Source organism: Chiloscyllium plagiosum, unplaced genomic scaffold (genome assembly GCF_037043375.1).
Source record: "Chiloscyllium plagiosum isolate Xiang-an unplaced genomic scaffold, Cpla_swu_hap1 HiC_scaffold_20, whole genome shotgun sequence".
Lineage (NCBI taxonomy): Eukaryota > Metazoa > Chordata > Chondrichthyes > Orectolobiformes > Hemiscylliidae > Chiloscyllium > Chiloscyllium plagiosum.
Genome location: NW_028270158.1, coordinates 44,606,237 through 44,629,100, shown reverse-complemented (window position 1 = coordinate 44,629,100; position 22,864 = coordinate 44,606,237). Strand labels below are relative to the sequence as shown.

Sequence of the window (22,864 nt, the reverse complement as noted above, 5' to 3'; positions counted from 1 at the left end):
TGTTATGGCAAAATAGTCAGAATGATGTGAAAAAGGAAGGCATTGTTTGTTTTGAATTACAATGATCAGGAATTTTCATTGCGGAAATTCAAAATACTACAAATGGTAGAAATCTGAAATAAAAATTGAAATGCTGTAAAAGCCCACTATGGTGGAGAGAAACCACTAAAATTTCATTTTTATGATTTTTCATCAAAATTATTTGTTTCCACAGATGTTGTAATTTATATTGTGTTGATCTGCAAAAACATGAACATTTAAATAAAGACTTGCATTTATATGACAATTTATATCTTTCAGGTATATTTAAACTATTTAACAGCAACTGTGTAATTTGTGATTGTTTTAATAGAGAAAAATATCCTTTAAGTGTGGAGAAATATCTTTCCACTCATTTTGGTTGCTCCTTCAAAGAAACTGAATGTTGTTAATGCCAGGATGGCTGCTGTCATCCATACACGGACAGATGGTAGTTCTCACATGGTATTGTCAGAGCCTTCTGGCTGCTGTTATCACTTCCGGCTGGCTGTCCTGCTGGCCACTGCACCCTCCACTGGCCACATCCTTCACTGTCCGGTTTGCCACTTTACTTGGAGTGAGACACCAGTGGTTCTTTATTTGTGTGTCTGAATCAGTTGTTTGCTAACTAAATTCAGGGGCATCTCTTATATGGATGCTTCAGTGGTACAGTGCTGTAATAAAATCAAACACTCAAGTCAATTCTGCTGTGATCTTTATTGATTTCAGTGAACTGACATTCAGGAGTTTGACTGAAAAGTTGTGTTTCTGTGTCTGTATGATCATTGTGCCACCCAGCAGTTGTGTTGGTAACAAACCACAAGTAATTTGGAATCTTGGATTTTGTGTTTCATTTAATCTTCTGAAAGGTGTGCAATCTGTGGAGAATCTGACACTTGGTAGGTGATTTAGTAATTTGTCTTTCCTTTTAGGAAGTGAGGTACTCTGAATATTTGGATGTTCGACCCTATATGTCGCAGTCTAATGGAGAGCCAGTTATCTATGTGTTATATGCAGTATTGGTACATTCAGGATTCAGCTGCCATGCTGGACATTACTACTGTTATATCAAGGTAATTGTTGAAAATAATTAACATTTGAAAGTAAGTTGCCAGAATGGCCTATGTATGACTTGTAAATTTTTATGTTAATTTAGTAAGTAATTTGTTTGAATATCTTGTTGTGGAAATTATCAGCTTTCACAAGTCTTCATTCTTTAACAATTATATTTCAAATTAAAATGGAAATAAATCTACTCTCAGGCTAGCAATGGACAGTGGTACCAGATGAATGACTCTGTCGTATCTTCAAGTGACATCAGATCAGTGCTAAACCAACAAGCCTATGTGCTCTTTTACATCAGGTATTGAAATAATTTTTTTACGTTGAAATGTAATTGTTCTCATAACTTTGACTAGTCTTGTACCAAAACAAAGATTCATAATTTTTCAGATCTCATGATACAAAAAATAGCTCAGAACATTCTAATCACCCAGGCCAGTCATCTCCAAGGCCACCTGTAAACCAACGATTGGCTACCAATCAAACTGTATCTGGTTTTATTGGACCACAGCTCCCTCCACACAGGACCAAGGTAGGATTTTTGGGTCAAACCAGTTTTTGTTTCTAGAGTGGCTGCATGAACAGCTATAAATAATCTTGAAGCACATCTGTCTTGATTCACAATAACTTTATTTAAATATAAAAGCATTGAGGATTTCCAAATATGGAAGTAGATACTTAATGTAATTTCTGAATCAAGATAATGATTGTTGAGCATTTTTATTTTGATGTGGAGGTGCCAGTATTGAACGGGGGTGGACAAAGTCACATGACACCAGGTTATAGTCCAACAGGTTTATTTGAATTCAAGTTTTCAGAGCATTGCTCCTCTTTCAACTGAAGTCACCACTTTGCCTGACAAAGGAGCAGTGCTTCGAACGCCTGTGACTTCAAATTAATCTGTTGGACTATAACCTGGTGTCATGCGACTTCTGATTTTTTATTTTAGCTTGAATTCACCATACTGTTTTTGAAAGTCAAAGAAAAATATTTCAAATCCAAGATGTATCTCATTTCTGTTATAAATGATGTTGGTTGTTTACTGGAATGGAAGAGCTAAGGTATTGGAAAAATCAATTACCTTGAAGCAAATTGTTTTTATAGATCCAGTCTTTTTATTTTGACTGGCTCCTGACACACCGAAAGGTTCAGATTGCCCATGTGGAAAGTCCTGCACATGCACACTTTGTGAAACACAGTGTCAGTAAAAAAAAAGAAAATATGGTATCCATAAACACACTAAATATGAATCAACGGGAAGGAATAGCATCATTGGTGATACTGGCAAGGGTACTGTGCATGCATGCTGAGTGCATTTTGGGACTGGCAGCAGACATTGTGTTAATTTTATGTATTTTTAATCATGGACTGAAATAAGAAAAGAACTCATGAATTGCAGAAAGCTTTTTGCATATTTTGGAAGGAAGTAATCTGATACTCATTGTGACCCAGTGATTGAAGTGTGGTTGTAGCTGAGCTGGAGCCAACTGATTGTGTAGAAATAGAGCTTTGTAGCTGGTTGGTCTGTATACTTTGTACAGTTATCAATGACAAAGACCTTTTGCCTGCTAATGAATGTGATTGGTTCTCTGCTAACTATACAGCTGAGGTTGTGAAGCAGATAATGGGAAGCCTTCCGAGCTCCAGGTCAAAAATCTTCTATTCTCTGCAGTAAAAGCCACTTTAAGCCTGAAGAAAATCCGTTTATTTTTCCTCCAGCAATTGCCATAAGCTGTGACTTACTAATAAAAGATCTTTAGTAAGTGAACCAGCCCTCTGTTCCTCTTGCAAGTTAATGGAAGCATCTGTCAAAGGAAGATTAAGAAATAGCATTCTCATCACAAGAACTTTCTCAGCAGGTCCTGTGAGAAAAAGCCATTGAGCTGCTTTCCCAGTTCCCCATCAGCCATAACACCCATTTGTTAAAACTGTTTGTGCGCGCGCGTGCAAGCGTTTAAAGGGAGATTAGATTTTTAATTAATTGTTATATGACAGTGGTTCATACCTGTTTTCTGTAGTTAGAGTCTAATTATTTGCAATATATAGTTATTTTTGGCAAGTATAGAAACCTGGTCTGTTTTCTATCAACCTGGTAAATTGGGGAATTTTGCATACTCTTTAAATTCTTTAACTCTGACGATGCTGGAAATTGCTGAGGCATAACATTCTGCAGTCCGTCATAAGTGCAAATGTTTATAAATAATGTACTCCTTGTATGTAAGACCGATTTATATATAAACATTTGCATCTACATTCCTAGCAGAGTGCATATGTGAAATTTGTTTGATTCTTAATATTTTATATTTTGCTTTTAAAGTATTTGGCATCAGAAACAAAAGGGAGTTCAGAAATCATTTCATGCAGCAATGAATGATCTGGAATGCATTTTTTGAATGAGCAGTAGAAACTAATTCAATAGCTCTGTAAAGGATATCAAACAACTACTTGAGGGGACAAAGTTGAAAGACAATTGTGAAAGCTCAGTACAGTGGGACCTTCACTTGTTCTTTCAAACAGCAAATGTGCTGAAACCAAACAGGTTGTTCCAGTGTTGTAAGATCTTAATTGCTTCCATCCCCCAAGGATTTTCACCTTGTCTCTTATTCCCTCTCTATCTTCATCCCTCTGTGTCACCATGACATCACTACCTGCTGTCTCATCAGCTTTCAAATTCATTTGCTCAATGTTGAGGTAAAGTTCAAAGATCAGCTGGTGAACAGAACAAAAAAATTGAAAATATATTCTTTAATCCAAACGATTAATGTACTTCTCAAACATCCCACAATCCTTGAACATTTATCCTTATATATGCACATCTAAATTGCTAGCATGGTACACAACTAATTCCATTTTCCACTAATTCCTAAATTTGGGAGTGGTTGCTATTCATATATTGAAATTATTTGCTAACGAGCAACAGTTATAATTCTGTGAAATCACATGCTATTTCAATACATTTGGTAAACAAATCAGAGTTTACTGTAAATCACAATGAGGCAGTCAGTTTTACTCAATCTCATTGAAAAGCAAATTGATGCATAGGAAAGGGTTCAGGGAATAGTAACGATTCTGGTTTTTGGAAGTTTTAAATGTTGAAGATCTATGAAACTCAAATGTTTTTGTTGCTAATTTTGAGGGGATTTGAGAGTAATTCTTGAGGGTAAGCAACCTGTTTAATTTGGGCATGGAGTATAGGACTAGAGGGCACAATTACAAAATTCACAAGTCTAACTCAAGGTTAGAGAACTAGAAGAAACAAACTTTCTTCCACAACCCTGTGGATATCTGTAACAAATGCCCATGGAGGGGAGTTAATTTAAGAACAATTAAAATACTTGAAATGGATTTTAAAACAATTATTTAATAATTTGATTTAAGTAAAATAAATAACAAGGAAATTTTTAAGAATTTGCATGAACAGATAACTTAAAATTCAAATGTAAACTGAGGATTGGGGAATTTGTATGGTGGGAACTTGATGAGCCAAATAGTCTCTTTTAGGTTTTCTGAATTGTTATTGCACAATCAATTTTATTTATGGCTTTTGAACAAAATGCATTCTGCATAGCAGGGATAGCACAGTTTTGGACTTTAAAATGCCACAAAACTGCTTCCCAGCCCCTCAATGCTACGTTCTATTGGATATTTATGGAAATTGCTAGTAACTCTTCTGTTCTTTCTTTGTGTGACCAATTTTGGAATTACTAAAATAATCTGAGTCGGTAAAGTAGAATCTTTTATTTAAATCAGAAGTACATTTAAATGACCTGGTACTGAAATTGTGGGCTGATTTCCATTTCTGTTTTGTTGTATACAAGGATTAAAAAGTAAAACACGTTTGCTGTATTGCCCATGAGCAGTCTGTACTTAAATTTATATATTTAGTGAAGGTTAATATCAAATTTGCAAGTAGCTCTGTCAATATGAACTTCTGAAATATTGTAAAACACTTTCGTATTCAATTTTTGTTCCTGCATTGCAGAACTCAAACCACTTAGCAAATGGAAACTGTTCTCAAAAGGAAGTTCCTGGCAGTGCAGTACCCAGCACAAGTGGAATCAGGACCATTTCTACTTCCCCTGGACCCTCTCAGAATCGGTCATTGCCCAGACCAAGTGTGATACCTGAATCTTCCAAAAGGCAAAAACTTTCCTTCAGTATACAGCCTTCCAAGCAAGGAACAAGACAAGCTCCGACTCAGACCAACCTGCATTCTAGTCCATTGGAGAATTTATACAAAACTCCTTCCAGTGTTTCCCATGCTAATGTGTCTCCATCTACCTCAGGAACTTCAGCCACCGGATCTCCGCCCTCTGCTCCAACTGCTTTAGCCATTGTAGCTGCTCAGCCAGTTGCATCCAACACTGCCTCTTCTCACTTAATGGTCAATGGTCAGTCCAAAGGATCTTCCAGTTCTTTGGTCCCTTATAATGAGGAATCTTCAGAGGACTCTGATGAGGAACCTAAGAGCTTGATAAAAGAAAATGGTTATGTGAAAGCTATAAATGGTACACTTAATGGAACTAGACACTGTGCACATCTCAAAGTAAACTCTTCATCTATAGCCACTAGTCACAGTTGCCATTCTGAGAATCTGCCTGAGAGAGTTATAAGTAAAACTGATGTGCACAGGGAAGTGGGCGATCGTGACAAGAATCATCAGATCTGCGAATCCACTGTTTCTCAGCTGCAGTCCCTGACTTGTTCTGCAAATGGATTATCTACTACAAAGGAATCATCTGCAGATAAAGTAAGTAGTCTGAAGAGTTAGATTTATTTATTTATACCTGTTCCTTCTAACCCTTTTGAGACAGTTGCTATTCATTTGTCTCCTCTTACTGACTGTATAGTTTCATGTAAATGTCTGGAATTTAAAAGATTCCCACTGATTGCACATTCAACAATTGGATGATGATTATATCCACTTTCCTGAGAAGTCCAGTTTGTGGTTCTTGTTTTAAGAACTTAAAGTAAAAGGATCCGATAAAGCATGTTTATTCAGTAGATCATATTCAGGAATATTATGTTCTGTTGTTGTAGTTATTATGTTTGTTTGTAACCATCTTAAAACGAGCATATTGTGGGGGACATGGAATGTACTATATAAGTATTGTACAAGAGCCTGGGTGCAAGATACACCAGGAGGTACAAAAGATGTGTAGGAAAGGCAAAGTTACAGTGATCATAGGGGATTTTAATATGCAGATGGACTGGAAAAATCTGGTCAGAAGTGGATTACAAGGAAAAGGAATTGAGCTATAGGGAGAGGCTGAACAGGCTGAGGCTGTTTTCCTTGGAATGTCAGAGGCTGAGGGGTGATCTTATAAAGGTTTACAAAATTTGAGGGGCAGGGATAGGGTAAATAGACAAAGTCTTTTCCCTGGGGTCGGGGAATCCAGCACTAGAGGGCATAGGTTTAGGGTGAGAGGGGAAAGGTATAAAAAAGACCTAAGGGGCAACTTTTTCACGCAGAGGGTGGTATGTGTATGGAATGAGCTGGCAGAGGAAATGGTGGAAGCTGGTACAATTGCAACATTTAAGAGGCATTTGGATGGGTATATGAATAGGAAGGGTTTAGAGATATATGGACCGGGTGCTGGCAGGTAGGACTAGATTGGGTTGGGATATCTGGTCGGCATGGACAGCTTGGACCGAAGGGTCTGTTTCCATGCTGTGCGTCTCTATGACTCTATGAAAGGAATTTGTGGAATGTCTACTTTATGTGAGCAGGTGAAGGTCTGGCAGATGGAATACAATGTTAATAGATGTGAAGTCATCCATTTGGCAGGTGTATCAATAAAAAGGATTATTACGTGAATGGTAAAATGTTGCAGCATGCTGCTCTGCAGAGGGACCTGGGTGTCCTTGTGAATGCATCATATGGTCTGCAGGTATAATTCTGCAGGATTCCTGAAGAAGGGCTTATGCCCGAAACGTCAATTCTCCTGTCCCCTGGATGCTGCCTGACCTGCTGCGCTTTTCCAGCAACACATTTTCAGCTGCAGGTATAATAGGTAATTAGGAAGGCAGAGGGAATTTTGCCATTCATTGCTAGAAGGATTGAGTTTAAAAGCAGGGAGGTTACGTTGAAGCTGTATAGGGTGCTGGTGAGGCCACGCCAGGACTACTGTGTACAGTTTTGGTCTCCTTACTTGAGGAAGGATGTACTGGCACTGGAGGGGGTGCAGAGGAGGTTCATTAGGTTGTTCCGGAGTTGAGGGGGTTGATTTATGAGGAGAGACAGAGTGGACTGGGACTATATTTGTTAGAATTTAGAAGAATGAGGGGGGATCTTATAGAAACGTATAAAATTACGAAGGGCATAGATAAAATAGACGTAGAGAGGATGTTTCCACTAGCAGGTGAAACTAGGACAAGAGGGCATAGCGTCAAAATTAGGAAGAGCAGATTTAGGACTAAATTGAGACAGAACTTCTTCACCCAGAGGGTTGTGAATCTATGGAATTCCCTGCCCAGTGAAGTAGTTCAGTAAATGTTTTTAAAGCTAAGATTGTTTAAAAAAAAACTATGAAGGAATTAAGGGTAACTGTGAGAGGGCAGGCGACTGACTGTGTGGAGTTTGCACGTTCTCCCCGTGTCTGCGTGGGTTTCCTCCGGGTGCTCCGGTTTCCTCCCACAGTCCAAAGATGTGCAGGTCAGGTGAATTGACCATGCTAAATTGCCCATAGTGTTAGGTAAGGGGTAAATGTAGGGGTATGGGTGGGTTGCGCTTCGGGGGGGAGGTGTGGACTTGTTGGGCCGAAGGGCCTGTTTCCACACTGTAAATAATCTAATCTAATCTAAAGTAAGTGGAGCTGAGACCACAAAAAGATCAGCCATGATCTTATTGAATGGCAGAGCAGGCTCGAAGGGCCAGACGGCCTATTCCTGCTCCTAGTTCATATGTTATGTTTACTCAATTAGATTTTTGCCAGAAGATGGCAGCACACACATATTTTGGAGTCATTCTATTTAGTTTTTCTGGACAATATAGCTATGCAAAATGTACCAACACTGAGGCTTTAACTGCCAGAAGTTTAAACTATGTATAAGTAAAAGCATGTTACAGTCTAGAAAATACAAAGAATTTGATCATATGAGTCAAAAGTGCGACTAATTTTATTTAAAATCCTTCCAAACACAATAAATTACATCCTTTCAATGCAACTTAATTTTCAGTTTTCATCACTATCTTACATTTGTTGGGTACCAATTTCTTTTGTAGCTTTTACAACATATATAGTTGCTGCAGATGTTTCTGCATTGTTTTAGTATTTCCATATTGTATCATGAAATGAAAAGATGCTGAATTTTAAGCTTATGTTCTCAAGACTTAACTAGCAAGAAGAAAACTTTACCAGAAAATGCAGTTTCACAGGAGCATGTACTTTAAATGGTTTATTCAACAAAGTAGGCAACTATCAGTTTTATTTGAAGTGAAGTATCGCATTTTGAATTAATGTTCGGTCAATAATTGTATGACTAATAGATGGGAAACTGTATGACAAATTTTTAAATTACTTGTAGCATTGTGCTGTAACCATTTTTTTGTTAATCTGTTATGTACCCTTGAGTTTATTGCTTTACTCTAGTAGTCTATAAAGGGGTTCTTTGGCATCCCTCATTCTGGGTTTTTCATACCAGGTAGGCCAGATCATATTCAGTATGTGAGCCTTCCATGGAAGCTTTAATTTAGAAGGGGAAAAAGAAATCATATTTGTTTTTCGTAGAGAGAAATCATAATGTGCTCATTGAATGAGAGGATAAGGAAGTGAAATCAACAAATGCTAGAGATCACAGCAGGTCAGGCAGCATCCATAAAGAGTCCTGATGAAGGGCTCCGGCCCGAAACATCGATTTTCCTGCTCCTTGGATGCTGCCTAACCTGCTGTGCTTTTCCAGCACTCAACTCTGATCTGCAGACCTTACTGTCTCCATGAAGAGAGAGCAAGCTAACTTTTTTGAGGTTAGATGACTTCATCAGAGCTGAAGTGAGAAGTATGGAGGGAACAGCATTGATGCTGTAGTTTGAGGGAGGGGGAGGTGATCTGGGAGTAGTGGGTGTAGGGTGCTGGTGGAGAAAAGATGTTGATAGTTAAGATTAAGTGATGAGAATGTGAGAATGGCAGAACAATGGGGTGTCTCCTGCCATACTTGAAAAGACAAGACAGTCCCATTGGTTTGGGGGGAGAGGATATGATAAGAGAAAGGGAAGAATTGGATGTTGATTCACAGTTCGAAGATGTTGAATTTAGTACGATATTAAGTCCAGAAGGCTGTAAAGTACCTAGTCTGAAGATGAGATGATGTTCCTTTAGTTTGCACTGTGATTCACTAGAACACTGCAGCATGCCTAGGACAGCCATGTGAGCAGGATGCTGTGTTAAAATGAACGGCCACGGGAAGGTCAGGCTCTTGCTTGCGCACAGACTGGGCGTGTTCTGCAAAGTGATTGTCCAGTCTGTGTTTGGTTTCTCCAATGTAGAAATATTGGGTGCGATGAATACAGTACACAAGATTGGAGGAGGTAGAGGTGAAATGCCGCTTCACCTGGAAAGATTGTGTTTAAGCCCTTGGATGGTGAGCAGAGAGGAGATGAAGGGGCAGGTGTTGCACATTCTGTGGTTACATGGGGAGGTGGGTGGTGTTGGTGGTTGTGGATTGGGTTGATGCTGCCAGACCTGCCAAGATTTTCCAGCAACTTCTATTTTTGCTTCTATTTTGCAGCATCTACAGTTCTTTATGTAGTAAAAACAAACACGTTCCTGGAGGGAATAATCCTATAAAATGTAAGCAGGGGGTTCTGCTGGAGTTGTCTGAAATGGTGGAGAATAATCCTTTGAATGCGGAGGCAGGTGGGATAAATAGTGAGGACAAGGGAGCCCTATCACGCTGTTTAGTGATAGGAAGGGGCAAGGGTGGAAGCACAGGTGATAGGTCACATGCGGTCGAGGGCCCTTTCAAAGGAGAAGGAATGTGTTTTTTTTTCGCTAAATAAAACCTGAAAATACTGCAGATGTTGCAAATCAGAAGCAAAAACAGAAGTTGCTGGAAAAGCTAAGCAGATCTGGCAGTATCGGTGAAGAGAAAGCAGTTAACATTTTGGGTCTGGTGACCCTTCCTCAGAACTGATGGTAGCTAAACAAAATTTCGGTTTATATGCAGAAGATAGAGTGCAGGGCAGGAGGTAATGAGTAAATAATGGGTGGGGATGGAGCCTAAAATGAGAGAAGAGCAGTTGAATAAACAAAGGAGTAGACAACTATCTGTCTAGGAGGGTGAATAGCTATTAATAGAGAATGTTAGTGGCTAAGAATAGGTAGTGTGTAATGGCAGATTGTGATAACAAAGCTTGGTGTGTGGGATAGGGAGCTAGGACATGGAAGATTTCAGGCCCTAAAATTATTGAACTCTGTCTTGAGTCTGGAGGGCAGCAGGTCCCCAAGCGGAAAATGAGGTGTTCTTTCAGTTTCCGCTGAGCTTTGTCGGAACACTGCAGCAAGTCTGATGTTGGCCAGAGAACAGGGTGGTGTGTTAGTGTGAAGCATCTGGAAGCTCGGGGACTTTTTTTATAGCCAGAACCAGTCACACGGTCTATGCTTTGTTTCCCCAAAGTATAGGAGACCACATGGTGAGCAGCAAATGCAATACACAAGATTGATTGTGTGAAGTGCAGGTAAAGTTCTGCTTCACCTAGAAGGTATGTTTGGGCCCTTGGATACTGAGGAAGGAGGAGGTAAATGGGCAGGTGTTACACTTTTGGTAGCTGAAGGGGAAGATGCTATGGGGAATGTATTGGGAATGAAGGAAGAGTGGATAAGGGTGTCCCAGAGGGAACAGTCTCTGCAGAAGGCAAACAAGGAAGGGTAATATGTGGGTAGAATTTGGAAGCAAAATCAATTAACTTTTCCAAATCCAGTCCAGAGCAGGAGCAGCATCTCTGATATCATTGATATATCGGAGAAAGAGTTTTGGGTGAGGGCCCAATATAGGACAGGAACAAGGAATGTTCCATGTACCCCACAAAGAGGCAGGCATAACTGCAGCCCATGTGGGTAGCGTGGCCACCCCTCTGACCTGAAGAAAATGAGAGGAGTTAAAAGCGACATTGTGGTGAAGATGAGTTTGACCAAGTGGAGGAGGAGGGTGGTGGTGGGTGGGGACAGTTCATGCCTTTGCAGGAAGAAGCAGAGTGCCCTGAGATAATTCTCGTGAGGGATGGAAGTATAGGGGGATTACAGGCAGCTGGAGCCTGCAACCAGTGTCTCGTCAACAGTTCTCAATGAACAGATCGAGTGCAAGTAAAAGGCCAGAGAAAGGGGTCCAAGTGGAGGGAGAGTGTTGGAGTTGGGTAAAGGAGTCTGTGGGATGGGGAGAGGACTATTGTCTAAAGAAATGGGCATGCAGGCAAAGAAGACGGAAAAGAAGAGTTCGATGTCATGTCGTTCCCGGAGTTCATTAAGGTGCGGATGCAGAGGGATAAAGCTGAGACTTTTGCTGAGTATGGAATATTCAGCATCGGAGAGTAGAAGGTTAGGAGGGATGTGAATACCAAACAGAGAGAGTGGTGGAGGAGGGGATGGAGTCAGAGGGAAGGGGTGGAGAGGAAGGTACTGAAGGGCCATGGGATCTGAGTTGTTGCATCTTGTGGGCCTTGATGCCTGAAAGGAAAAGGAAAAGTTTTTTTGTTAGCACAGCAAATGAGCTGGAGGATGGAACTGCAAAGCCCTGCAGCCCTGAGCCAGCATGATGCGATGCTGTTGGAGAGAAAGGGCGAGAGTGTAAATGTGACGCTGCATGGCACTGTGTGGATCTTGGGATGTGGCGAAAGCAGCTGTCTGTGGAACGTTGAATGTTTCTCTTTAACAACAGAAAATGAGAGAAATATTTTTATACAGTTACAGTTATAGAAATAGCCTGAGTTTATGGCTGTGGCAACAACTTTTTAAATTTATTCATGGGATGTGAGTATTGCTATCTTAAATCAGCATTTATTGCCCATCCCTCATTAAAAGTCAGCCACATTGTTGTGGTTCTGGAGTCACGTGTAAGCAGAACCAGGTAAGGAAGGCAGGATGTCCTTTTAGGAAAGGATGTGAGTGAACCCAGTGGGCTTTTACAATAATCAACAGCGATTGACATGGTTGTCATGAGGCTCAAGTATTTATTCCAGATATTTTATTGAATTTAAATTCCACCACCTGCTGTGGTAATTTTGAATCCATGTGCCCAAAACATTAATCTCAGGTTCTAGATTACCAGTCCAGTAACATTATCACAATGCCACTGCCTTCCACTATCAGCAGTCAAATTCTGAGTAAATGGAGGGTAAATGATAGTTTCCATGTTTTAATTGATTTACGTTTTGTGTAACAATGTTGCCTCCTACCAAGTATAATGATTTCCATTATTTTCTTATTTAGAAAATTAATAGTAGGAGTAGGTATAGGCAATTTTGCTCTGAGCCTGCTCGAACATTTCTGTATCACTACTGATCTTTTACCTCCACTCAATTTCCTTTGTATTAAAACAGCTAACAAATTTAGTCAATGTGTTCTGTTCACTCACATCCTTTCCTAAAGGACATCCTGCCTTCCTTACCTGGTTCTGCTTACGTGTGACTCCAGAACCACAGCAATGTGGCTGACTTTTAATGAGGGATGGGCAATAAATGCTGATTTAAGATAGCAATACTCACATCCCATGAATAAATTTAAAAAGTTGTTGCCACAACGATAAACTCAGGTTATTTCTATAACTGTAACCGTATAAAAAATTTATCTCATTCTCTGTTGTCAAAGCATCCATGATCCTCAGGTAGAATTTGCAGCATTTATTTCAGTCCCAAATGGTTGATCTCTCATTCTGAAACACAATCTCTAGTAGCCTACATCAAACATCAACTCTGAGTTTTACATGTTCCAATGATATGATCAGTCATTCTCCCTAATTCTGGTTTTAGAATGACTAGAGAACCATAATTTCTCATTTAAACTCCAATGGTATTGTAATAAACATACCAAATGGTTGCTGTGTTCTGAGCTATGTATGAGTAATGTTAGTGAACCCAGTGGACTTTTACAATAATCAACAGCGATTGACATGGTTGTCATGAGGCTCAAGTATATATTCCAGGTATTTTATTGAATTTAAATTCATTTAATTAGTTATAAGTAGCTTGCATATGCAAGCTTGGTTCGATCTATATTTCCATGACATGAAGTGATCTTTCCCTTTTTAGTTTACCTCTGCCAAGATACACTAACTGGAATGGCCCAAGCATGAATGCCTTGGGAGGTGTCATTCCTGATTCTAACATTGTACTTTCTCTTTCTAATCACTTTGCATTAGTAAATTTCTGCCATGCACATAAAAAGCAGATTATATTCTGGTATAATTATTGATCCTTTAATACTGTTTAGATTCATTTAATAATTGTTTCTACTATCTTATCAACCCAGATTAGCACTGTTCCTCTAATTCCAAACACGGAAAAGATAACACAGATCTCTACAAGCAGTATAAAGCAGGAGAATGCTTCAGAAGAAGTCAGGTAAGTTCAGTGGCGCTAAATTGCAGTATTATAAGAACTACTGGAGTCATATTGAAAAGTAGATTTATAAACTTAGCTCGTAAAGATTAGCTTTTGATGAATATCATCATTTCGGTGAGGTGGGGTGGAGGAGGAGGGGGGAGCAGTCAGGTGGGAGTGAGACAGAGAGGAAGAGGGCCCCATATTTAAGGAAGGATGTACTGGTCTTGTAGGGGATTCAGAGCAGCTTCATAAAAATGATCCTGGGGATGAAGGGCTTGTTATATGAGTTGTTGAGGACCCTTGGTCTGAACGCAATGGATCTCATTGAAACTTACAAAATACTGAGAAATCTCCATATGTGGACATGTAGATGTTTAAACTAGTAAGAAAGATTAGTATCTGAGGGCACAGACTCAGAGCAAAGGAACAATCCTTTAGAACTGAGATGAGGAATCTCTGCAACTAGTGGGTGGTGAACCTGTGGAACTCATTTACGCACAAAGCTGTTGTGGTCAATTATTAAGTGTATTTACAACAGAGATACTTGATTAGTAAAATTAAAGATTATGGGGAGAAGGCAGGAGAATGTCCTTGAGAAACCTAGCAGTCATGATCGAATGTCAGAACAAGACTCAACGGGCCACATGGCCTCATTCTGCTCCTGTATTTCATGACCTAATTGCTGAGAGATTACAGAACTCTGGAATGCAGAAGTTTCTGGATGTCCTAGTGTATGAATTTCAAAAGGGAAGAAATCTCCAGGACCTGATCGTTTGTATCCCAGGACATTGTGGGAAATTAGGGAGGAAATTGTGAGCTTGCTTCCAGAAATATTTATCTCATGTGTAACTATGGGGTAAGGTGCCTGATGGCTGGAAAGTGGCTAATCTTTTGCCTTTGTTTCAGAAGGGATGTAAAAAGAAGCCTGGGAACAATAGACTTGTGAGTCAGACTTCAGTGGTGGATAATTTGTTGGAGTTGATTGTGAAAGATAGGATTTACATGCATTTGGAGGGGCAAGGAATGATTAAGGATAGTCAACATGGTTTTGTGCAAGTGAAATTGTCTCTCTCAAATTTGATTAAGTTTTTGAGGAAGTAACCAAGAAGGTTCAGAGACATGGCTGTGGAGGGACAGGAATGGTTTTTGCAGATTCTGGGATTTAGATGTTTCAGCTAGAACAGAGAAGATGGTAGAAGAGGCGGGGTGTGGCATTGTTAGTCAAGGGTGGTATTACAGCAGCTGAGAGTATGTTTGAGGACTCATCCGCTAACGTAGTTTGGGCTCAGGTTAGAAACCGGAAAGGAGAGGTCACCCTGTTGGGAGTTTTCAATAGGCCTCCAAATTGTTCTAGGGATGTAGAGGAAAGGATAGCAAAGATGATCCTCAATAGGAGCGAGAGAGACAGGGTAGTTATTATGGGGGACTTTAACTTCCCCAATATTGACTGGAATTACTATAGTTCATGCAGTTTAGATGGATCAGTTTTTGTTCAATATGTGCAGGAGGGTTTTCTGACACCATTTGTAGACAGCAACAAGCAGCGATGCCATATTGGATTTGGTACTGGAGAATTAACCCGGCCAGGTTTTAGATTTGGAGATAGGTGACCATAATTTGGTTATGTTTACAATAGCAGGGAAAGAGATGTAACTGGGGGTAAGGCAATTATGATGTGATTGATTAGGCAAGATTTAGGATACATAGGATGATGAAGGAAACTGGAGGGGATGAACGCTCTTGAAATGTGGATCTTATTCAAGGAACAGCTACTACGAGTCCTTGATAAGTATATATCTATCAGGCAGGGAGGAAGTTGTCAAGAGAGGAAGCCATAGTTTACTAAAGAAGTTGAACTCTTGTCAAGAGGAGAAAGAAGGCTTATGTGATGAGGCGTGAAAGCTCAGTTAAGAGGGCTTGAGAGTTGTAAGTTAGCCAGTAAAGATCTGAAGAGAGGGTTAAGAAGAGCCAGGAAGGGACATGAGAGGTTGTTGGCGATTAGGATCAAGGAAAACCCTAAGGCCTTCTATAGGTATATCAGGAAAAAAAGAATGACGAGAATAAGATTAGGGCCAATCAAAGATAGTAGTGGGAAGTTGTGTGTGAAATCTGAGGACATAGGAGAAGTGCTTAATGAATACTTTTAGTCAGTATTCACATTGGAAATGGGCAGTGTTAGTGAGAATACAGAGATCCAGGCTACAAGATTAGATGGGATTGAGGTTGACAAAGAGGAGGTTTTAGCAATTTTGGAAGATTTGAAAATAGATAAGACCCCTCGGCCGGATGGGATTTATCCTCTGATTCTCTGGGAAGCCAAGGAGGAGATTGCAAAGCCTTTGGCTTCGATCTTTATGTCATCATTGTCAACAGGAGTAGTGCCAGAAGACTGGAGGACCTCAAATGTCATTCCCTTGATTAAGAAGGGAAGTCTGGACAACCCTGGTAATTATAGGCCAGTGAAACTTACTTCAGTTGTGAATAAGATATTGGCAAAGGTTGTAAGAGATAGCATTTATAATCATCTGGAAAGGAATAATTTGATTAGGGGTAGTCATCATGGTTTTGTGAAGGGTAGGTCATGCCTGACTAACCTTATTGAGTTCTTCGAGAAGGTGACAAAACAGGTGGATGAAGGTAATGCAATTGATGTAGTGTATATGGACTTCAGTAAGGCGTTTGATCAAGTTCCACACAGTAGGCTATTGCACAAAGTAAGGAGTTACGGGATTGAAGGTGATTTCGTGGTTTGGATCACAAATTGGCTAGCTGAAAGAAGACAGAGGGTGGTGGTTGATGGGAAATGTTTATCCTGGAGCTCAGTTGCCAGTGGTATGCCGCAAGGATCTGTTTTGGGGCCACTGTTTATAGTCATTTTTATAAATGACCTAGAGGTGGGCATAAAATAATGGATTAGTAAATTTGCAGATAACACTACAATAGGCAGAGTTGTGGATAGTGCCGAAGGATGTTGTGGGTTACAGAGGGACTTAGGTAAGATGCAGAGCTGGGCTGAGAAGTGACAAGTGGAGTTTAAAGTGGAGTTTAATGTGGAAAAGTGTGAGATAGTTCATTTTGGAAGAAGTAACAGGAATGCAAAATACTGGGCTAATGGTAAAATTCTTGGCAGTGTAGGTGAACAGAGAGATCTCGGTGTTCAGGTGCATAAATCCCTGAAAGTTGCCACCCAGGTTGATAGGGTTGTTCAGAAGGCATATGGTGTGTTGGCATTTATTGGTAGGGGGATTGAGGTTTGGAGCCACGAGGTCATGTTTCAGTTCTACAAGACAGTGGTAAGGCCGCACTTGGAGTAATGCGTGCAGTTATGGTCACTGAATTCTAGGATGTGGAAGCTTTGGAAAGGACTCAGAGGAAATTTACTAGGGTGTTGCCTGGTATGAAAGGAAGGTCTTACGAGGAAAGGCTGAGGGAACTGAGGGTGTTTCGCTGGAGAGGAGGAGGTTGAGAGGTGACTTAATCGAGACACAAGATAATCAGAGGGCGAGATAGGGTGGACAGTGAGAGCTTTTTTCCTTGGATGGTGATGGCTAACACGAGGGGACATAGCTGTAAATTGAGGGGTAATAGATTTAGGACCGATATTAGGGGTAGTTTCTTAACTCAGAGTAGTAGGGATGTGGAACGGCCTGCCTGCGACAGTAGTAGACTTGCCTACGTTAAGGGCATTTAAATGAGCATTGGACATATATATGGATAATTATGGAACAGTGTAGGTTCGATGGGCATCAGATTAATTTCACAGGTCGGAGCAACGTCGAGGGCCAAAGGGCCTGTACTGCGCTGTAATGTTCTATGTTGATTAATGCAGAGCAGTGGACATGGTTTACATGGACTTCAGTAAAGCCTTTGTCAAGGTTCTGCATAGTAGACTAATTAGTAAAGTTAGATCCACATGGGGTTCAGGGTGCATTTGTCAACTGAATACAAAATTGGTTCAATGGAAGGAGACAGGGGGGCAGGTTGTTTTTCGTACTGGACTCCAGCCACCTGAGTGTTCCGCAGGGATCGGTATTGCGTCCACTTTTGTTTTGGATGTGAATATAGAAAAGTATGGTTAGTATGTTTGCATTGACATTAAAATTGGTGGTATAGTGGACTGTGAAGAAGGTTGTCTAAGATTATAAAGAGATCTGTTGGGGCAGTGGACTGAGGAGTGGCAAATGGGGTTTAATTTGGATAAATGCAAGCTATTGCATTTTGGTAATACAAACAAGGACAGGACTTCAATTAATGGTAGGATTTCAAGTACATAATTCTTTGAAGTTTGTGTCACATGTAGACAGGGTGGTTAAGAAGGCATTTAGCACATTTGCCTTCGTCACGCAGACTTTTGAATATAGGATTTGGGAAATGATATTAAGGTTGTACAAGACATTGATGAGGCCTCTTCGTGAGTACTATGTGCAGTTCTGGTTGCCCTGTTGCTTGGAGGATGTTATTAAGCTGAAGAGGATTCAGAAAATATTTACTGGGATGTTGCTAGGCATGGAGGGTTTGATTTATAAGGAGAGGCTAGGACTTTTTCCACTGGAGCATAGGAGGTTCGAGAGTGACCATACAGAGGTTTATAAAATGGTGAGGGGCACAGGTAAGGAGAATGGCAGGTGTGTATTCCTTGGATTGGAGGATTCAAGATTTGGGTGGGGCAGGGGGGCATATTTTTATGGTGCGAGGAGAAAGATTTAGAAAGAACCTGAGGGGCAACTGTTTTTTACATAGAGGGTGGCTCGTGTGTGAATGAACTTCCAGAAGTAGTTGTGGGTACAGTTACAATGTCTAAAAGACATGTTAATCAGTGTATGAATAAGAAATATTTGGAGGGATATGGGCCAAGCACAGGCATGTGGCACTAGTTTAGTTTGGGATTATAGCATGGACTGGTTGGACTGAAGGATCTGTTACTGTACTATATGACTCTTAAGTTATTCATCAGTTATACCAGCTATTGTTGAGCCCATATCTCTAGAGTACTGTGTAAAATGTTGGTCTCCTTATTTAAGGAAGAATGTAAACGTATTGAAAGCAATTTGGAGAAAGTTTACTAGACTAATACACAAAATGGATGGATTGCCTTATGAAGAAAACTCCACTTTGGTTTGTATCTGCTGGAGTTTAGAAGTGTGCGGTGACTTGATTGAAAAGTATGCAATCCTAAGGAGTCTTGACAGATTGGATTAGGTTTTAAAAAAAATTAAAACTAGGTCTCAATCTCAAAATAAAGGGTCATCCATTTAAAATGTGAAATTGTTTTTCTAACATTGCGCTGTAAGTCTTTGGAGTTCTCTTCCTGAAAAGTCAATGGAAGAGAGAGACTTAGAATATTTTTAAGGCAGAAGTAGGTAGGTTCTTGATAAGCAAGAGGTTGAAAGGTTATCTAGGTGGTTGGGAATGTGGAATAATCAGATAATGCATGTATTTCGTGAACGGAAGAGTAGGCTTGAGGGAGTGAGTGGCTTACTCCTGCTCTGCATTTAGATGTTGAAACATTTATGGTTTGATGGTCCCTTTTGGGAATAACCATGTTCTTAACATTTTCAGTATTATTGTCAGACCAATCTGGTTGATGTGACCATTGCACAAAATAGTTTAATGTAAATAGGTTCTTGCATGCAAGATTTCATCAGTACAAACAAATTTCATTTAATTGTTGAATAAAGGCAAAATATTGCAGATGCCGGAAATCTAAAATAAACAGCGCTGGAGAAATGCAGCAGGTCTGGCAACATGTCTAGAAAGAGAAACAGTTATTGTTTCAAATCCAATATGACACTTCTTCAGAACTGAAGAGTCATAATAGACTTGAAATGTTAACTCAGTTTTTCTCTCCACAGATGCAGCCAGGCTTGCTGAATTTCTCCAGCATTCTGTTTCATTGAACTGTTGATTGAGAAATTGGGTGGTCCACGACAGTCTATTGGCCAAAGAGTGGTGATTAATATCATGCCTGCATTTATTCAACTTTGTCTTCATGTGTTTGAGAAGTTTTTTTTAAGTAATCAATATATTTTTTTTCTGTTTCAGGGCAAATCAAAACAAATTGCTAATGTCTTCTAAAGCCAGTTCTGCAATAAATCATAGTGGGGGTGGTGGTGATGCAGACACAGTACATACATACATGGCTGACAAGCAAGCAAATCCACTGGTCTCTCCACTAAAAGAAGCCACTGATGGGCCATCCACATCATTCACAGTCAATCCTATTAAAAGCAACAGTGAACTTCAGAAAAATATCGCTGAATGTTGTCATGTTAACAGTAGTTCCCATGACCAAAGTCCTGTCCACAAAGTACAAGCAATTCCAGAAATTACTGAAACCCAAGAAAAATTAAGGCCTAATCAGGTCAAAGAGGAGATGCAGACTGGTGACCATAAGACCAATATTCATGGTTTTGAAAATAAGCAATCAAGTCAAGATCTAGGCAATAAGGTGCCAGAATTGCAAAATCACAGTAATAACCCTCAATCTAATAACAACCAGGAAAGTATTTTGGAAAATGAAAGTCAATCTTGTAAGGAACACTCCTACAGGGGGAGGACTAATCAGGATGATTCTACAGGAAGAGATCATTGCAACAAAAAACCTCAGTCTGATAGGGTAACAAATAACGAAGTCAAGAACTGGGTAATTGAGGAAAGTCGTCAACCTGTCAACAAAAATCAATATCACGAAAACGAACCAAGTCAAGACATACAGCAGAAACCAGAGCAGCAACCAACTAATTTTGTGGAATCTCCCATTGGGGAACATTTGAATGAAAATAAGAACAGCATTTCAGAACAGGATAATACTTACAAAGACGTCTGTCTTCTGTCACCAAGGAAAAATATAGCTGGTCCAGAGGAAATGCAGGTTCAGCTGAAAGAAAACTCAACTTTCGTCGATGTAAAATCTCAATGTAGAGAAAGGACTGGTGCAGAAAAGAATAGAACTTTACAAAAGGATAGTTATAAGGGTGAGTCTAATTATAGACACAGATCTAGGGAACACAAAGATAGAAGAATGCACCAAAATGCAAGGGAGTTTGAAAAATCAGCAAGTTGCAATTACAGGAATTGTTCCCACAAGCAAGATTATTATCAAGACAGTCGCATTGATAAATATAGAAGAAATAATGAGTGTCCAGCTGATAGGCAAAACTACAGTAATTCAAAGACAAGCTCATTACTAGCTTATTATCCTTATCAAGATAGGTTTTACAGAGAGAAATATAATTCTGGCTCAAATGGAAGGACTTGGAGCAGTCAATTTGAATATAATGGACTGGAACACAAATATGAGCATAAAAGGAAACGTAATAATAGTGTGAATGATGAAGGTGATCCTGAAAGGAAATGTAAAAAACTGCATCGATCATCTGAGGAGAGGAGAATGAAAAAGCATAAAAAATCAAAGAAAAAAAAGACATCAAAAGACAAACACAGAAGTAGAGACCACAGGTATGATTCGAAGCTTGTTGTTGTAGCTTTTGTATTCATCACCACCTACATCAGTATAAAACGGTTTTAAATGTTTCAGAAACTTCCTGTGGCTACACTTCTACATTCTTCACAGATTATTTTGAAGTCATTTTAATTTTTATTTATTTATTACCTATAATCAAGTTTGCTTGCACAGGTCTGTATTTGTGACATGGCTGGTGGTAGGTTAGAACCTCTAGGAGCCTCTGCAGTACCAGGGCTTTGCTGCATTTTTGCAAGACACACTGTTGATTCTGTCCATCTGTAAATTGGCTGAGAATAAGGTGATCTCATTAATGCTCATCCTCAAGATTGTTCATCTTGGCCAATACTAGAATACAGAGAAACCTCGATTATCCAAGTTTCGGATTATCTGGCAAGATTGCAATGTCCCGATGCTCAGCTAAACGATGTTACCTGGCATTCAATTATCCAGAATTCGATTAACCGAACAAAATACTGCCTACCCATGTCCTTTGGAAAATTGAAATTCCTCTGTATCTTGAATATCTTAAGTTCTGTGGATTTAGTGATAGAAATAATTGGGACTAGAGCCATTTTCTTTCTCTCCAGTCCAATATTGGCATCAAGCTGCCATGATATTGGTCGACTTTAGGGTGAAGCTCCTTTGGCTTTCTCCACACAATTTGTGTAAACTCCAAGATAGATAAAGGAATCCTAAACTACTAATGTGATTTTCATTTGCCAGATCGCATGAGACTCCCATTGCTCTGAGTGAGTACCAGCAAGGATAAGACATCTGTTTGCATTTAATTATTGTTGGAGATTTGTGACTGTAGTAGCAGGCCACTTTTGAAACTTCCTTTTGAAGTATTATAATTAAGTATTTAAAATGAAATCAATTGTGAGAAATTTGCGATAATAGCATGTAATTCAGAACAAGTGACTTTTGCAAATCTGAGGTTTTGATTTTAAATGTGTCATTAGCAGCAGCAACACTGCCAAAAATTTGAAAAATGGCCTTTTCTTCCTCAGTAAACTTTAAGTAGACAGTGCAAAGTTTTTCTTTTGTATTTTCTGCAATTTTGCCATTCACTGATTTATAAAATCTGCATTTTCAAGGCAACAACCTTTTGGTGCATCTGAGGCAAGCTGTGACATTGATGAAAGAAAGCACAGGAAGAAGAAGAAGAAGAAAAAAAAGAAACGGCATCACAGTGATAAAGACAGCCATTTTCAGAAAGAGCATTATCATTCCAGGAAACATCATAGCATGAAATCACCTCATGCCAGTAACAAATGGGAAAGGTTCTGTGAGTCAACTCGAGGTACCTATTCTGAAGATAAGATGATCCATAGAAATAAACAAACCGGTGGGGATCAAATTCCACAGAAAGAAAAATTGCCACATTTGGACACTAAGCTAAATGGCTCCCATGTCCACAGCAAAGGTAGGATGCAGTGAAGAGTTATGATCAGTTTTGGTAAAATGTGGCATTGGTCTTAATTCTGAAAATAGAGTTCATGCTAGTTTGATTTTGTATGATCTCAATATTGGACATTTCATTCACACCAAAGCGCGCTCAATGGATAAAATTTCAATTAACATATTTAATTCCATTTTAAATATAACTCTATTGTACTTCAGTCATAATGTAAATATCTTAAGATTAGCCTTATGCAACAATATTAATATTTGCAGTTAATCTCCATTTTTTCAGCGTACATCGACTTAGTTATGCATCTAAAGAACTACTTGTCATCATTGATGTACACCTGTGGCAGAGAAGCCTTTTGGCTTCATTCATG

At 39.5% G+C, this 22,864-nt stretch overlaps 1 protein-coding gene and 1 long non-coding RNA gene across 6 annotated transcripts in view; one reads left to right on the top strand and one right to left on the bottom strand.

The window, feature by feature from the left end:
- usp42 (ubiquitin specific peptidase 42) overlaps positions 1-22,864 on the top strand; it is a 187,495-nt gene that overhangs the window by 89,078 nt on the left and 75,553 nt on the right. For all 5 annotated transcript variants that reach the window (XR_015760581.1, XM_087997901.1, XM_087997900.1 and 2 more), the window contains 7 exons: positions 951-1,091; positions 1,281-1,381; positions 1,471-1,612; positions 5,063-5,830; positions 13,542-13,633; positions 19,658-21,073; positions 22,178-22,506. Coding sequence is in view for 4 of the 5 variants with exons in the window: in XM_087997901.1 (XP_087854027.1) it covers positions 951-1,091; positions 1,281-1,381; positions 1,471-1,612; positions 5,063-5,830; positions 13,542-13,633; positions 19,658-21,073; positions 22,178-22,506 (2,989 nt within the window). In the remaining variant the exon portion in view is untranslated. The remainder of the gene's footprint in view (positions 1-950; positions 1,092-1,280; positions 1,382-1,470; positions 1,613-5,062; positions 5,831-13,541; positions 13,634-19,657; positions 21,074-22,177; positions 22,507-22,864) is intronic.
- LOC148146609 (uncharacterized) overlaps positions 4,804-22,864 on the bottom strand; it is a 30,152-nt gene continuing 12,091 nt past the window's right edge. Inside the window, exon 2 of the long non-coding RNA XR_015760582.1 lies at positions 4,804-5,550. This is a non-coding gene — a long non-coding RNA (uncharacterized LOC148146609). The remainder of the gene's footprint in view (positions 5,551-22,864) is intronic.